Source organism: Pseudonaja textilis, chromosome 2, assembly GCF_049901715.1.
Source record: "Pseudonaja textilis isolate UNSWEBS1 chromosome 2, rPseTex1.2, whole genome shotgun sequence".
Classification (NCBI taxonomy): Eukaryota; Metazoa; Chordata; class Lepidosauria; order Squamata; family Elapidae; genus Pseudonaja; species Pseudonaja textilis.
Window position 1 is genome coordinate 150,523,893 of NC_141991.1, and position 18,494 is coordinate 150,542,386.

At 38.5% G+C, this 18,494-nt stretch overlaps 1 protein-coding gene across 1 annotated transcript in view; it reads right to left on the reverse strand.

The window, feature by feature from the left end:
• C3 (complement C3) overlaps positions 1-17,841 on the reverse strand; it is a 90,044-nt gene extending 72,203 nt beyond the window's left edge. Inside the window, exon 1 of the mRNA XM_087925914.1 lies at positions 17,755-17,841. Coding sequence (XP_087782040.1) covers positions 17,755-17,825 — 71 coding nt within the window. The 5' untranslated portion in view covers positions 17,826-17,841. The remainder of the gene's footprint in view (positions 1-17,754) is intronic.
• Between the last annotated feature and the right edge of the window lie 653 nt (positions 17,842-18,494).

Below are 18,494 nucleotides of genomic sequence, written 5' to 3' on the forward strand. Positions count from 1 at the left end.
TCTCTTTCTGTATCCTCTTCTTAAACCAATCAGTTATTCCAAGCTTAAAACAGTTCCCAAAGTCCCACAGTCATCAAACAGTCCAGGCAGAGTAGAAGCTTCTTCTTTTTACAGTTTCTCTTCTAGGGGTGAAGTCAAATTAGGGAAAGAAAATTCTCTTTATCTTCAAGGCATCTCCTCCAGCAAAGTCTTAGAGTAAAAATTTGTTTTCCCAAGCCTCTCCCTTCCCACTTATAACAAAGGAGTTTAGGTTTTACCTTCTACCAAAAGGCTGGTTTCCTTGTCCATTTGTTAATTCCATAGGGGAGGGAGAGTAACTTCCCTTTTCATCACTTTTCTTCGCAGCTGAAAACATCAATCGGGAACAATAGCTTCCATATCATTACTTTCCCAGGTGTTAAATATATCCTTAAGGTCCCAGTTCGACCAAGAAAAAACTTTCTTTAAAAAAAAAGAAAACTCCTTCTCCCTCCTGCGCATTCTTTATCCAATTGCCGGCTTCTTTATGGTGGCCATAAAAGACCACCGCTGGAACCGTCTTGAGAAAAGGGGTTATTGCCAGCTGGGGGGTTGCGATGCCCCTCACCCCCATCCGGATCCCCCCTATCTTCAGCTGCCCAAACAGGGCAGCCGTAGCCTCCAAATCCATCAGGATCGGAGGCACCAAGGCGGCTAGCACAGCAGGAATCGCAGAGAAGGCGAATCCCTGCTGTCAGCAAAGCCGACAACCGGAAGTGTCCTGTTTTCACTTTCCTTCTGATTGATAGGCATTTGAGTTTGACTGAATTGAATGCTTTATTTGGCCAACTTTGATTAAACACTCAAGGAATTTATCTCTGGTACAGAGTGCTGTGTCCAAAGTTCTCCCTCTGATCCATGCCGCAGGGGGTACACTGCTGCAACCTTGCTTGGCTGCCGGTTTGACAGCTCAGTATAAAAGGAGCTGTCAAACAGACCAACAGGTGTTGCTTCACAGCTGAACAAGAGCTGCCACTTGTTAGAGCACTTTTGAAATAAACTGTGAGCAACCTGTGGTAATATATCCATCATATTCTGCAAGTTCTTGTACAGCTTTGTAAGATCTGGGGGTATCACAAACGCTCCTCATGAGGGCAGTAGTGTCTTTATGATGAGAGTTTGATCCTGTTATCTGCAAAGCTCAGAGGCCAGGAATTTGTGTGGGAGTTCACAGTATCTATCCGAGCCATTCCCATGAGACCTTTGATGCCCTGCTTTCTCACGGGAACTTTATCACCTTCGCTAAGGCCTAGCTAGATAATGTTGCTGAGCTAATGTTGAAGTCATTGTTTTGATTTTGTATTTGTATTTTCTTAATAAATACTGCTACTCGAGGGCTCTCGGGGCTGGCAGTTGCTCAGACGTCTTCTCTGCGTCTCCCATCATTTTTCAATTGCCAGTCCACCACAAGTGGTGACCCCGACGTGATAGTTTGGAAGGCTATACGTTTTGGCGTGATAGCTTGAAAGCTATACGTTTCCCGCATCCTATACTCATCGTCGCGGACGTCGACTGGGCCCTCATCTTCTTCGCTGGACGGAGACAGATTCTTTTCGTGAGTATGGGGGAAGGTCTCTCGAAAGCTCAGACAAAGCACCTTAGAGAAATGAGAGAGATCGCTGGGAATAGTTTTAAGTTTGGAGTTCATAGTAGAGGACATGAAGTAGGAAAGAAAGAAATTGAGGACTTATTACAGTATGTTTGGAAACATATTCCGTGTTATCCAGAGGAGGTAGTATTAAAGTAGAGCGTTGGAGAAAGATAGGGAAATTTTTGCACGAGGAGCCTCGTGCCCCTTCTTCAATTTTGTTAACCTGGAGGGTGGTTATGGATGCATTAGCTACGCATGAACAACCGCTCCTATCACCCCCGAAGAAGGTTTGCCGCCTTACAATGCGGTACGTATATTGCCACCGACAGCACCTCCAGATAAATCCAGAGGGCTGTCAGGCACTGAAAATACTTTGTCAGAAGAGAAGAGTTTGCCTTTAAGAGTTCAAGTAGATGCAGTTACTGCAGCTATTCAAGAAGCAACAGATAGAGGGGAATTATCAGGAGATGATTTGGTAGATTTTGGAGTGGAGATTCAACTTAATCCAGTAGAAATTGGTGTAGATGCTGCTTTAAATCCACAGAGAATATGGAAGCCTCTGCCTCTTAAGATTTTAAAGGAAGTTAAGCAAGCAGCAAAAGAGTATGGTGTTAGATCGCCATACACTCAGGCATTGTTAGAAGCAGTTGGCTATGGAAATAAAATGATTCCAGCTGACTGGAGAGCTCTATTTAATATGATTCTAACTCCAGCTCAATATTTGGTGTTAGATCAGAAATGGAGACAGCTGGCAGTTCAAAGGGGAACAGCAAATGTTACTCCAGATCAGCTTTATGGATCTGGTAATTTTACAACAGTGGAATTACAGCGAGATGGAATGCCTGAGGAGGGGTTCATTCTTCTCCCACAGTTAATTTTTCAAGCCGTACGGACTCTCCCTGACGGCGAAGGTGGTGAGAAGACCTTTACTAACATCAAACAAGGAAACAATGAACCCTATGAAAATTTCATTAGCAGATTGAAAGTGGCTATTGAAAGGCAAATTGACAATCAATTTGCCCGGAATGAATTGCTTTTGAAGTTAGCAGTAGAGCAGGCAAATGCAGATTGTAAAAAATTCTAAATCCGCTTATTGCGAGTGGAGAGAGAGAGAGATAGCGGATTTGATAAACGCATGTAGAAAGGTGGGGAGTCAGACTTTTAATATGGAGACTTTAGCTCTGGCTCTCCAGGCAGGAAATAACAAAGGCACTTGTTTCAATTGCGGAAGCCTGGACATTTTAAAGCGCAATGTCGGGCTCCTGGGGGGTCAAAGTCAGCAAAAAAGAGATTATTGGGACAGGGTGCTCGTCCTAAATCAGTGTGCCCGAAATGTAAGAAAGGATACCATTGGGCAAATCAGTGCAGACTTCATTCTGAGGGAAAAAACTAGGAAGCAGGGATCGGGGCATTCTCCCTACTCTAAAGAGTGAAGTAATGTCCGAAGGGTTGGAGCCACCAGAAAGAGGTAGGGATCAAATATGGTCACCAGCTACAAAAGGTTCAGCAGGAATTGATCTTCCATTAGCTGAGGATTTGGAATTAGGATATCCACATGTAGTTTGTTTAGGGTCAACGGATTTCTATGGACCGTTGCCTCTGGCTTCTGTGGGTCTTCTTCTTCCTAGATCATCAGCTCATAAGCGTAAATTGTTTGTGGTTCCAGGGTTATTGATTCGGATTATGAGGGTCAGATCAAAATTCAAGTTCATTCACCTGTTCCTCAATCTTTGAAAAAAGGGGATTGTTTTGCACAGCTTTTAGTTTTGCCATATCTGTCATTGGAGGAGTCAGATAGAATTCGCCAGGGTGGATTTGGATCTACAGATATGTTTAGTGAGTCTAGTGTGTTTTCCATCATGCAAAATGTCAAGGCTGATCAGAAACCAAAATTAATTCTTTTGGTTGAAGGCAGACAGTTTATTGGATTGCTGGACACTGGAGCAGATGTTTCGGTGATTAGCGAAAGTGAGTGGCCTAGGGAGTGGCCGACAGATCCTACACCGTCTGTTCGAGGAGTCGGAGGACTTCAAGACGCACGGGTTAGTAGGAGGATTCTTTCTGCCAAAACAAAGCAGGGAAGTGCTATTGCACATTTCAACCGATTGTTTTGCGCCTTCACGTTAACTTGTGGGGCAGAGATTTGATGCAACAGTTTGATACAACAGTTGTCATTCATGATGACTGAACACCCACCTGTGGAGTTATTAAAATTACAGTTACTCCAGCAGGAGCCAGTGTGGATAGATCAATGGCCTTTGACTAGTGAGAAATTAGTTCATTTACATGAATTGGTTCAACAACAATTGAAAAAGGGACATATAGTGCCTACCACTAGTCCTTATAATTCTCCAGTCTTTGTTATCAAGAAGAAATCTGGGAAATTCAGATTTCTTCATGATTTGAGAGGGATAAATTCAATTTTAAAGCCAATGGGCCCACTGCAGTGTGGGACACCTAATCCTAATTTAATACCTGATGGATGGAATATAAGAGTGTTAGATTTGCAAGATGCTTTCTTTTCCATTCCTCTGCACCCTGAAGATGTAGATTTGTTTGCTTTTACTATCTTGAGTATAAATCAGGGGCAGCCCGCAAGCGATATGCATGGACTGTCCTTCCACAGGGGATGTTAAATAGTCCTACCATGTGTCAAATGTTTGTAGATTGGGTTTTGCAACCTTTCCGGAATAAATTCCCGGATTGGAAGGTTTATCATTACATGGATGATATTTTGATAGCTGCTAACATTTCTGATGCTGCAATGGATTCTGCTGTCCTTCTTTTAACTGCTATGCTGAAGGAGAAAGGGCTGATAGTCAGCCCTGAGAAATTGCAAAAGGAATATCCTTTTGCCTATCTAGGTCATAAATTATTCTTGAGTCACATTACACCTCTGAAGTTGGAATTTGTTCTTCCTGATCCTTTAACTTTGGTAGGTCTACAACAATTTTGGGTCATATAAATTGGATCAGACCGTATTTAGGTTAACTACTCTTCAATTAAGTCCTTTGTTTCAAGCTTTGGCTAGTGCTAAGCAAGCATCTGACATTATAACCCTGAATAAAGAACAGAAGGGAATTTTGTCATTAATTGAGCAAGCTTTGAGTCGTAGGTGGACAGATAGATGTTTGCCAGATTGTCCATTATCAGTGATTCTAATCTCAGAGCGTAGAGTTACTGCATTGATAGTTCAGGTAAAAGAAAAAACAGCTTTAAGGATTCTGGAATGGATTCATTTGTCTCATACACCATCGAAATCCATAAATTGTATCACAGAACAACTTGCTGATATTTTTAATCGTGCTCGTCAGCGCTGCAAGGCTATTGCTGGGATGGAACCAGTAACATGTTATGTTCCTTTTGCTTTAGCCACCTGGGAACAAATGATTTGCAATAGTGAGTTTTTACAAGTTTTGGTAGATTCTTGGCCAGGGAAGTTTTCTTGTCATCCTCCAGCTGATCCTAGGTTATCTTTGTATAAATCAGTTAGAATTAATTTAGCAAATCTTTTTGTAAATCAGCCTATATCAGATGCTCCTACAGTCTTTACTGATGGAGGAAAGTTTTTGGTGCTTGTGTTTGGAAAGATAAATCTGGAATTTGGCATACAAAAGTGACATCAGAGCAGAAGTCTGCCCAGCAGGCAGAACTTGCTGCTGTAGTTTTGGCTTTTCAAAATTTTCAAAATCAGGATTTTAATCTAATAGTGGATTCTTTGTATGTATATAATTTGTTACCCTTTGTAGCAGGTTCTTATTTGTCTCCTGGAATATCACCTAATATTCTACGTTTGCTTTTGTTGTTGCAAGAATGTTTGGAGCAGCGTATGAATGTGTGTTTTATTGCTCATATCCGTAGTCATAGTAATTTACCTGGAATTTTATCACAAGGCAATGCCAAAGCTGACAGTGCTGTAACTTCAGTTCTCACTGTCCAGCCTTGGGACAGCCATAGTTATTTTCATCAAAATGCTAAAGCGTTGGCACATCAATTCAAGCTTACTGCTGCAGAAGCTGCTGCCATAATTCAACAATGTCCAACTTGTTCAAAGCAAGGCACGGCTATTCCTATGGGAGTCAACCCCAGGGGTTGAAACCCTCAATGATTTGGCAAATGGATGTTACTCAGTATCCATCATTTGCACCTTGGAAGTATATACATGTGACTGTGGATACTTATTCAGGATTTCTAATGGCTACTCCTCAAAGAGGTGAAGCGGTTAAACATGTCATCAATCATTGCATTAAGACATTTTCAGTCGCTGGTACGCCTCAAACTTTAAAAACAGACAATGGTGCGGCTTATCGGAGCACAGTCTTTGATCAGTTTTGCAAACAGTGGTCCGTGGAACATAAATTTGGAATTCCATACAATTCCACAGGACAAGCTATTGTGGAGCGTTATAATGGCACGCTCAAGAACATGTTAGCTAAATTAAATAAAAAGGAGGGAAGCTCCTGGGGCTTCCGGCAATTCAAGATCATTTAAATCTTGCTTTGTATACTTTAAATTTTTAAATTTGTCTGGTAACCCCTATAGCGCGGCCAGCAGGCATTTTCTTCCCTTCTACAGATGCAGTGAGGCCTCGAGTGTTGGTGCGATTCCTTCCGGATCCAGCATGGGTTCCCGCTGAGCTGATTACGTGGGGACGTGGTTATGCAGCAGTAGAACATCTTGGTCAAATTCGTTGGGTTCCTGGTCGATGTATCCGGCCTGATCATTCAAAGCGCCTTCGCAGGTGCCAGTGAGGGATGTTCCTGATTCTCAGGATGGCGTTCCTGTGGTTCCTGATTCCGTTCCTGATGTTCCTGATTCTCAGGATGGTGTTTCCGTGGTTCCTGATTCTCTTGATGCCGGCAGTCCAGGCGTGGCGCTGTGAAAGCTGGGAAAAGATGACTGCTTATCTGAGATTATCAACTTGTATGCAGCAGGTTCCTTTGGGGAATCGGACTAAATTAATCTGCAAACAGCGGCATCTTTTGATTTTTCCAGCATATTGGTCCTGGCATAAGGGTCAAGACATTCTTTACTCGGGACCTGATAAGGATATTATATCTTCAGCCTGTGCTACAACTCTGATTCTGTTTAATGTTTCTGTTTCAGACTATGGACAATATTGGTGTCAATTGGAGTTGCCTAAGTTACTTTACACAACTTCTTTTTCCATTCGTCTTATGCCTCCACGGACTCTAATGCGGAGGCGGAGAGCTGCCATTATCTCAGAAACTAGAGACCTTGGTGATAATTTATGGAAGGAAAATTCCTACATCAAGGACGTTCGGATTGCAGCAAAGAGTTTAAATGTAACTAATTGTTAGCTTTGTATGCATGTACCCACCTTTTGGAATAGCTATGAACTATAGAGATATTCATATTTTAAATAATTTTACTGTTGCTATGTTTTATGATACTGTTGAGAATATTAAGATGTTAAATGAAGAAGTGTCTGAAATTCGCCAAGTTACTTTATGCTTTAGATATAATGTTAGGAGTTTGTGCTTTAATTCATTTACATTGTTGTGTTTTTTATACATAATTATGAGCCTAACATTACAAGAACTGTTCATGATATGGAAGACCGCATAGCTGAACACGAAGCAGGGAAAGATGGCTTCAATAAGTCATTTTGGGCTTTGCTATGGGATTGGCTTCCTGACAGCTCATGGTTACATTTATTGCTTCAATTAGTTGTAATAATTGTTATTACACTTATTATGTTATGTTGCTGTATTCAATGTATTCCTAATCTATTTCAAATGTGTGCCTCAGCCTTAAGTGTACGAAACCAAGTTTGCGAGGGAACTGTGTATTTTGCCACTGAAACACCCCCTATCTTTGAATAAATAAAAAAGGAGGGAATGTGGTAATATATCCATCATATTCTGCAAGTTCTTGTACAGCTTTGTAAGATCTGGGGGTATCACAAACGCTCCTCATGAGGGCAGTAGTGTCTTTATGATGAGAGTTTGATCCTGTTATCTGCAAAGCTCAGAGGCCAGGAATTTGTGTGGGAGTTCACAGTATCTATCCGAGCCATTCCCATGAGACCTTTGATGCCCTGCTTTCTCACGGGAACTTTATCACCTTCGCTAAGGCCTAGCTAGATAATGTTGCTGAGCTAATGTTGAAGTCATTGTTTTGATTTTGTATTTGTATTTTCTTAATAAATACTGCTACTCGAGGGCTCTCGGGGCTGGCAGTTGCTCAGACGTCTTCTCTGCGTCTCCCATCATTTTTCAATTGCCAGTCCACCACACAACCTTAAAGCTGCCTCACCTCAGTCTGTCCGGTTCTGCTCTTAGAACAGAATACAGAAGCTCACAGTCTACTTGCAAGACAACAGAAAAAATAATAACTTGGGAACCAACCTGCTCTAAAGTAAAGAAGCTGCTACTGAGAAGGCCATATTAAGAGGAACTTTCTAGTGAAAAGTGGGCTTCCTGGCTAGGCAATAATAGCAAACCTTTTGGGATTAGCATGTCAAAAATTTGGGAAATGCCTAATTTGACTCTTCTTGCATTTCCCTCTCACTCACTTACATGCCCCCAATGAAAGGGGTTATATATTATTATATATATATATATATATATATATATATATATATATATATATATATATATATATATATATATATATATATATATATATGTTTTCTGAGGTTCTGGTGTTTATATGTGGATCTTTGGTTGTTCGGGTTTCTCCGCGTAAGATTGAGTATCTAGGCAACGTTTCGATGAAGTCTCATTCATCATCTTCAGGCTTCTGTCTCCGGCATTACTCTGAAAAGCACAGAGCCGGAGACAGAAGCCTGAAGATGATGAATGAGACTTCATCGAACGTTGCCTAGATACTCAATCTTACGCGAGAAAACCAACAACTAAAGATCCACATATATATATATATATATATATATATATATATATATATATATATATATATAATTATTTATATATACCTGCCTAAGGAAGTGCTAGAACTCATAGACTCCTCCTCCTTTCTCAGCCCAACTCACCTCACAGTGCAATTGTGTGGGGGCGTGATTTTCCAGGATCTGTCTTGTGCCGCTTTCCTTCAAAAGGCTTTCTCTTTCTGCTGAGAAGCCCCTGTGGCCTATTTGAGGTTGCTACGCATTGCCTGAGGCCTTCATTCTTGAAGTGGCTTTGGAGAAAGCTTTTCTGTGGCCTCTGCAGCCCAGAAAACCCTGTGAAAGCTTATCCCTTTTAGTGTGATTTTTGGAGGCTTCAGAGGCTGCATGAGAACATGGTCTTCTTGCATGGAGAGACAGAAATTTCCACACACAAGAACTGACCTCTGAAAACCACTTCCAAGAATAGTTGTTGGGTGTTGGTGATGGCTGGCGTGTCACTCAAGAATGCTGTGCTGTGTCCTCTGACACGGGTGTCATAGGTTTGCTACCACTGTATAGCTAAAACCTTTTTTATATAAAAGTTTATATAAAATACACTCCTGTGTTATTTATAATTCAACCTCCTCACCTAAAAGGGCTATGTTGAAAATAGCCAGGCCAAGTGATGGATTCTTGACAACACATCACCATCTCCTTTACCATTGAGGGCATCATCCATCCCTCAGGTATGAATGTTTCCTCTCTAGCTGTACGTATCAGCCGGGGGGGGGGGGCAGATTTACTTTACAGATAACTAAGCTCATTCCACAGATGACCATGTCTGCTGCAGTGCCACAGGCCTGGACAAATCCCAGATGATCTAGCAGGATGTTATTTCTTTGGTGCCATGAGAAGACCTTGCCCATCCAGCATCCAACTTACAACAGATATGAGCAAATTTATCCATAAAGGGCCTGGCCAGCAGGATCTCCCAGGCCCAGTGTACTAAAAAAAAGTACAAGACACTTCAAAGAACACCACTGGTCAGCACTCCACAGAGTGTAGAGGAATACAGTATGAATGCCTAAGAATGATCACCATGAACTCCTTCCTACGTTTCCTTGGATTAACAAAAATGTACTTCCTCTTAGCCAAGAACTGAAGCTCAGATAAGGTTTCATGGTGATAATTGTCAATAATTAATCTCACTAATCCATATATGCCTTTATAGACACTGCTTTCTTCTGCTGCAATGATCACATACCCAATATTGTACAGCTGTTGCTTGTGTTCTAATGGTCTGACAGTTCTAACCATATATATATTATATCTAACCATATATATATTATATTCTTCACATCAATTCAAAGAGTAATTGAGCATGAACAATTAGGATTTACCACTCTTTTTATGAACTTTTAAGAGCTGCTCCTTTAAAACAATGTCTTAGGCAGCCTAACTATGGATTTTGTACATCTAGTGTAGTTTCACCCATTATTGTTAAACAAACAAACCCAACAAAATCCTGTCTGAGTTTCTACTTACTGAAACCTTAACAATGAACAAGCCATTGAGGGTCATACTCTGGAGGGAAAGGTAGGAGGACCTGCCCAAAATCACAACCCTCACTTTTTACAATACCATTTGAACACACACCCCAAACACAAATCCTGCCCTTTCAGTTGTCTTCCCAAAGTGAAAAAGAATTGGCCCCTAATTAAAGGTCTTAAACATTGTCTACTATTTGTAACTATAGTGTTTAGGTTTCTGTTCCTTTAAAAGCAATAAATCAATTTGGATTCCATGCCAAGTCCCTAACAAAATCCCCATCTAGCATAGTTTTGAGATTTGTTTGTCTCTCTTGGATGGCCCTGCTTTGGATTTACATCTACAGAGAGCTTGTTTGCAATCCCAGATGGGACCAGAATTGACCGTTTTCCTTTCTTTCCTTCAAGAAGAGCTGTTATAGACTTGACCTTGGTCATCTATTAACTGGGATATTTTCCTCGACTCTTTCTCCTTTCTCAGCTTATATGCTAGCCATCTACCTGGCTTATTTACATCTTCAAAATAGTTCTGTTTAGCATTCATAATCTTCTGTGCCAGTTCTTCTTTCTCTATTAAGTCCATTTTATGTTTAGTTATATCCAGTTTCAGTTTAATGTCTTTTTTCTGTGGCATTTTCTGTAACTCTTTTTCAAGTCTTTTGTGCTCATCTTCCAGGGCTTTAATGGCTTGCCTTTTCCTAGCATTCTTTTTTCTTGTATAATCTATTATCAAACCTCTCACATATGCCTTCATTGTGTCCCAAACATTCTGCGCTGAAGTATCTTCTTTTCTATTTTCTTTAAAGAAAAAGGCAAGTTCTTTCTCGAGCCATTGTATAAATTCCTTCTCCTTTAGGATAATATTATTTAACGTCCATCTCAATCTTTTTTTTTGGCCCTTCCATTTGATCGTCAATGGGTTGTGATCTGCCCAAGTACTTGCTTCAATGTTTATTTCTTGAATACTAGATATTAATTCCATTGAGATCCAGATCATATCTAATCTGGACCATGATAGGTGTCTATTTGAATAAAAAGTATATTGTTTGGTTTTGGCGTTTCTTTCTCTCCATATATCTTTTAAAATTAATTCATCTGTCATTTTAAAAAAGGATTTAGGAAGTACCTTTCTATTATGTTTTGCTGTTGTTGCTATATAGTCTAATTTATTGTCCACAATTCCGTTAAAATCTCCCAACATAATTATATTGGCATAGTCCAATCCAGTTATTTTCATATGTAATTTTTATAAAATTCTTCTTGTTTATCATTCGGGCGTAAATTGCAATCAAAAGTGTTTTTATATTGTTATCCATCATTTCCACCATTAATATTCTTCCATCTTCATCAGTGTAGATCAGTTTTGCGGGATAGCCTCTTTAATATATAAGACCCTCCTCTTTTCTTACATTGAGTCAAAGAAGTAAATAATTTCCCTAATTTTGGCTGCACTAACAATTGTTCATGCTGTTTTTTAATGTGTACTTCTTGTAAACAAATTATGTCAGACTTTAATTTCCCTAGTTTATGAAAAGTCTTCCTTCACTTGGCAGCTGAATTCAGTCCGTTTATGTTCATTGTTATCAATTTTTTCTCTTCCATGATGATATTTTATATTTAGACTTGGCGGGTCTCATACATCTTGGTTCACGTTGGTCTTTGATATCCACCTGTCCACGTACTACACCTTCTTCTTTTTCCATCTCCATTTGTTCCTCTTGGGATTCAGTTAATAAGACCTCTTTTTCTGCCTCTTCCTCTCTCCTTCCAAAGAAATCTGCGTAGAAGAGTTCTGCTTTCTCAACTGAATCAATTCTATATCTCTGTTCTTGCCATATGAACGTCAATCCTTCTGGGATCAGCCATCTGTAATTCACCTCCTTCTTCAATAACGTTTTGGTCAGAAATCGATATTCTCCTCTCCTCTCTCTCACTCTTCTAGGTATTTGTTTTAGGACCAGGATTTCTTTACCTTTGTATTTCAACATCTTCTCTCTTGCCGCTTGTAAAATCTGTGTCTTAATAGATTTTTTGGTAAATCTAATGTGGACTTCTCTGGGCAGGTTATTTCTCATCGCATATTTTGTGGAGACACGGTATATCTCATCTACTCCATCCATCATCTTTTCCTCTGTTATTTCCAAAGCATCAGCCAAGATTTCTATCATTATCGCAGCCAAATCTTGCCCTTTTTCTTCCTCTATATTTTGGAATCTAAGATAAAATTCGGACCTCTCCAACTCCCACTTCAACATCCCGCTTTTTTCTTGTTCAACCACCATTAATCTAGTATGAATATTTCCAATCTTCTCCTCTCTTCGTTTACCCTCTTCTTCAACTTTTTGAATTCTCACATCATATTTCACCATCATCTGTTGGATATTTTCCACCTTTTCTTCAGTCTTCTCTGTTCTTTGTTCAATGATATCTATTTTTGTCTTAAGGTCTTGAATTCCTTGCATGATCATCAGTAAAGTTACTTTTTCTTGTTCTTTATCTTGCTTTGACATTACCTGCATTGAACGTTGTCCTCCAGATGGTGAAGAAGCAGAAGAAGATACGGAAACACCCGAGGATATGAGTTTCCTACTCATTTTAGGTGGTTCAAAATCTTCAGACTCTTTCAAGTTTGATCCAATCAAAAACGTAGCCAGTTATAATCCAAAGTGGAAAAGTCCAGCAGCAAAAAATCCAATAGTGAGGTAGAGAGAAAAAGAAAAAGAAAAAAAAGAGAAGAAAAAAAAAAAGGAAATTCTTCAGGTTCTTCCTAACCCTAATCCAATTATAGAGTAATCCAGGATGAAAAATAAGAATAAAAAGAAGCAAGCCCAGTAATAGTAATAATAAAAAAAAAAAAGAACAAAGCAAGAGAAGAAAAAAAAAAAGAAGTAGGATCTTCAGGTTCTTCAAACCCTAATCCAATTAGAGAGTCTCAGTTTAAAAAGAAAAGACAAGGAGACCAAAATAATCCAGGAGTATAAATAAAAAAACAAAAATCCCAATACAAAAGAAGAAAAAATAAAAGTAAAAATAAATAAATAGATAAAAAAATATATAAAAATTCTAAGGCTTCCCCTTGAAAATAAAAAGTAAAAATAAAAACATTGCTAAAATAAGAATTTACAATAATGCTAGTGAGGGGGGTAGTGGAATTAAAAAAGGAAATTTAAGAGAGAAAAGCAACACAATGCACTCTGTTTAATTGTCCAAGGCTTTTGTTATGGCTCACTTCCCTTTCCCACAGGCTTCAAAGTCAAGCCATAAATATTTAATTGTTGATAGAAATCCAGAAAAGCACCTGTAATAATACTACGCTTTTCCCTCTATCTTATCACAGAAGTGTCCTTGAGAAGGAGCCTTTCATAATTCTCTCCACTTCAAATAATGCTTCAAGCCTCTAGTTGGCAGTGTTACAAAGTTTCTTAGTTCTCACTTTCCCCGCTCCTCTCACAAAAAAATAGTTAGAGTTAAAAGAAAAGAACAAGAGATATATACATATATATACAAAAAGAGAAATAACCAAAGGGAGCCTCTAGCCTAGAAAAAAGTTTAAAAAAAAGAAGATCCAAGGGAGAATGAAATATATGTGGAAGGAAAAAAAAAAGACCAGTCCAGTTATCTACTAAGTAGCAATAAAGTCCGGTAGCAAATAAAAATAAAAATAAAAGTAAAACCTCGTTTTGACGTCTCCCTTAAAAAAACGCCACCAATTAAGTTTTGTCAAAAATCATACAGATTTCTTCTAGCAGTCAAAGTGTCCTTTCAAACCTCAAAATATTTAGAAAAAAAAAAGCAGTTTCTCACCCAGCCGACACACTTTTCCTTTCAGTCTTTTCCATTCCGGAGCTGCCCCGACTTTAGCAGCATGGGGGCTGCCTCTTCGCCGCCAGCAAAAGGGACTTCTCCTGGGTCATCCAGGGACTTTGCGGTGTCCCTGGGATCCACAGGGTATGCCCCTCACAATAACTGTCCCTACGGGATGGTTTAGGTCCATTTGGACCGGCTAGGGGCGAAGATATCGGCTGCAATCGTGGAGCTCGATTGCAAGCTGTATCGTCTCGGCGCCAGCTCCTCCCATCTCAGTCTGTTATGGTAATAAAGAAAAAAAGGAAATTATTCGAGACTTTTATGGACAACTTTATAAGAAAGAGAATATTGATGAGGGAAAAATTAAACAGTACTTACAGAATGCAAACTTACCTAAAATATCTAAAGAAATTGAAGAAATGTTAGAAAGTAATATAACAATGATGGAATTAAGTCAAGCACTAAAGAAACAAAATAATGGGAAAGCACCAGGTCCAGATGGGCTGCCTGCAGAATTCTATAGAACATTACAAGAATCATTGAGCATTCCACTTTTAGATGTTATGAATGAAGCTATGTTAAAGAAGATGATACCTAAAACATGGTCAGAAGCCTATATTATGCTTATTCCAAAAGATGAGGCTGATCCACTGCAAATTAAGAACTATAGACCAATCTCTTTATTAAATGCAGACTATAAAATTTTTGCTTCGATATTAGCAGAAAGACTTAAAAAATATTTGAATAGTTTTATTCATCCAGATCAAAATGGATTTCTGCCAAAGAGACAAATTAAAGATAATATGAGAGTAATTCTGGACACTTTGGAATACTATGAGGCACATCCTGAAAAGCAATTGGCTTTGATATTTTTAGATGCCCAAAAGGCATTTGACAATGTGAATTGGAGATTTATGTTACTTTTATTGGAACAGATGGGCTTTGCTAGAAGATTTATCCAAGCAATAGAAGCAATTTATCATGAGCAAACTGCAAAGGTTATGATAGAGGAGGAATTTACTGATTCTATTAATATAAGAAAAGGCACAAGACAAGGATGTCCCCTTTCTCCCTTGCTATTTGTATTGACTTTGGAAGTGTTGAATAGAAATATCAGAGAAGATAAAACTATAAAAGGAATGAAAATCAAAAAGGAAGAATTTAAATTACAAGCCTTTGCAGATGACTTAGTCTTTATTTTAGAAGACCCTATAGAAACAGCCTTGAAGCTGCTGGAAAAGATAGAGACATATGGCGAGGTGGCTGGTCTGAAAATAAATAAAGATAAAACAAAGATTTTGTCAAAGAATATGTTACTAAGACAAAGAGAAGAATTGGCAGATTTGCTGAAAATCCAAGTTACAAACAAGGTTAAGTACTTGGGGATATATTTGACATCAAGATGTAGTACATTAAAAGAGAATAACTATATTAAACTTAAACAACAGATAGCCCTAGATTTGAAGAAATGGGAAAACTTACAATTGTCATTAATAGGGAGGATCTCAACAATCAAGATGAATATTTTACCCAGAATCTTATTTTTGTTTCAAACAATACCAATTAGGCTTGGAAAAGACTATTTTGAGGACTTAAATAAAATTATGTTGAAGTATATATGGCAAGGTAAGAAAGCGAGGATAAAGCTAAAGCTTTTGCAAGATGCTAGAACTAGAGGAGGGTTTGGCCTGCCTAATTGGGAGTTGTACTATCAAGCTGCAAATTTGATGTGGGTTAAAGAATGGATAACATTAAGGAAGACTAGATTGTTGACATCAGAAGGTCACGACTTGCTGTTGGGCTGGCATGCTTTTCTATGGTACAAGGGAACTAAAACACAGGGCTATTTTAGAAGACATTATATACGGGAGTCTTTGTGGTTAAACTGGGAGAAGATAAAAAAACAATGTTATTTGAAAATTCCAGTTTGGTTATCGACGATAGAAGCTTTCTCTTATCCTATAATCTATAAAAAGGAACAAACAGTTAGATATGGGGAATTACTAGATGAAAAGGGTGAACTTAAACCGATACAAAAATTAGAGGAACAAGGTATACAGATGAATTGGTTCTCATATGCGCAAATACACTCAAGGTATGATGAAGATTCCAAAACAGAGGGATTTTACAATAAACAGACTGATTTAGATAAGATTTTGACAGGTACTGATGAAAAGATGATTAAAAAACTGTATGGTTACTTATTGGGATTTAAGTTAGAGGAAGAACAAGTTAAAGAAACTATGATTGCTTGGGGGAGGAATTTTGGATATGGGATTGATTTAGAGAAATGGCAGAAATTATGGTCGCAAAATTATAAAATGACAATGTCTACAGCTTATAAAGAAAATTTGTATAAGATGTTTTACAGGTGGCATTTCCCCCCGACAAGGATAGCAAGAATGTTTAAGAACAAATCGGAAAAATGTTGGAAGTGTCATCAGATACCTGGTTCATATTACCATATGTGGTGGACTTGTGAGGATGCTAGAAAATACTGGACTAAAATCCGCATGTGGTTGGAAAAAATGACAAAGAGACATATAGAATTGAAACCGGAGCTTTTCTTATTGGGAATCTTACCAGATGTTTATAGTAAAGATTTGAAATACTTGATTGTAAATGTATTGACTGCGGCTAGGATTGTATTTGCAAAAAATTGGAAAAATGAGAAAATTCCATTGCAGGAGGAAGTTATTAAGAAAATATTGGAATGTGCTGAGATGAGTAAATTGACATTTGAAATTAGAGAGCAAGAAGATAAACAATTTTATACAATTTGGGACCTTTTCTATCAATGGCTGGATGATGAAATACAAAAATAGAATATTTAGAATGTTAGGTAATAAGGAATAATATCGACTTTTTTTCTCCCTTTTCTTTTGCTACTTGACATTACATTTATAAAATGTTTTTTTTCTTTTTTCTTAAGATAGAATAGGTATGATTATATGATTTGTTATAGAATAAATTACTTAAATCATAGTTATCTCATAAGGCATGATTGAATAAAAGTATAGTCAATCTTTTTTTTTTCTCAATAATGATATGTGGATATATAAGTTTGAATTGATAATAAGAGTTATTATGTATTGTATTTGTAATTGTGACTACGAAATGAATGCACAAAACTGATGAACCAACCGACACACTGTTTGTATATAAGTATCAAAGAGAGCAGATGTTTTTATGTTTTTGTTTGTTTGTTTGTTTGTTAAAAAACCAATAAAATTGTTTTCAAAAAAAAAAAAAAAAAGAAGAGCTGTTATAGATATACTGACAAATCGCCTTCTCTGCCTCCTCCTTCTCCTGTCTTTTGCTTTTTCAGTAACTGATTCTCCATGCTGGGACCGGAGAAATATAGTCAGCCTCGTTGCTGCTACCATTCATACACCATTTAGTTACACATACTGTATGCCTGCTGCAAAGTCATATCTGGTTTTCTAGTATAGGTGCGCACAGCGAAATAAATACTTTCTCAAAACAAGCAGGTAGACCAGTCTCTGTGTCACTGAAGTCTTAGCCATGATGGCATCATGAACAAAAGCATCAGGAAGACATCAGGAACAAAGAATGTGAGATGACTGTTTTCTAGATATTCAACTTTATTGTTTTCTGGAAGTTTTTGACTCTGCTTAGAAATGGTAATATAGATTCCCTCCCCCCAGCCCCATTGTAAACTGAGAACAAGAGGTCTTTATATTTGTCCAGAGATTCTTCACTCCAAGGACAATTTGTCAGCTTAGAACTTCAGGGCCTGTCACTTCTCCTTATTGATTATATTATAACCCTTTTACTCCTGTTATGGGTTATATTGGACTTTCTGAGAAAGCTCCGAAGTGTTTAGAGACACCTGCAAGCAAATTCATTGCCCTGCAAAGGACCACAAGGGTTTGTCAGCACTGCTTTATTCCCCCTGCTGAAATATCTATGATACTTACAAAGCCCCATGAGAAGACCCCGGAAAGCCAATCAACAGAGCAGCCACCAGATAGAGAGCCATCCCCTCCATGGTAGTCCAGAGGGGCAAGAGAAGTGCTGATAACTCCGGTATTTATCCAGAGAGCCTGCTTTGAAGCCAAGCCCCTTTGCAATTGCTGAATGTTTAATCAGTACATGGGGGGTGGGGGAGGTGAGGAGGAGCTTGAGCAAGCAGACAATTTCCAGGGAAATTAATGAGGCCTTAAAAAACACCGTGGATTATTTGTCTTCTTTCTCTCTTAGTTAAACATGATTGCTAAACAGCAGTTTTGTGCAATTTGTTCTAGATATTCTGCTATTATGCCTGCAAATAGCCCTTTATCTTGAGATCAGGAACTCACAAACTCACTTTGCCTCTCTCCCTCACAGAGATTTGGAAGGGCTTTAAAGTAGACCAAATCTGCCCCTAAACTGATCACAATAAGGCTATTGAGCATTGTTGTTTCCTCAGGTTTTTTGAGCAGGAAATGCCACTTATCTGGAGGCAACTGCTTTGAGGATTGGTGATATGGGACAGTTATGTTATAGTTACCTCAATGTCTACAACCAGATATAGTAGCTCTCAGTATTCCTATTTTTCTTTTCCCGAGTACTTCCCTTGAAGCTATCTACTGCCATAGCCGAACCTCTAAGCATAATCTTTGAAAAATCTTTCAGGACCAGCTCCTTGCCAAACTTATAGTCTCAAGCCACAGTCATC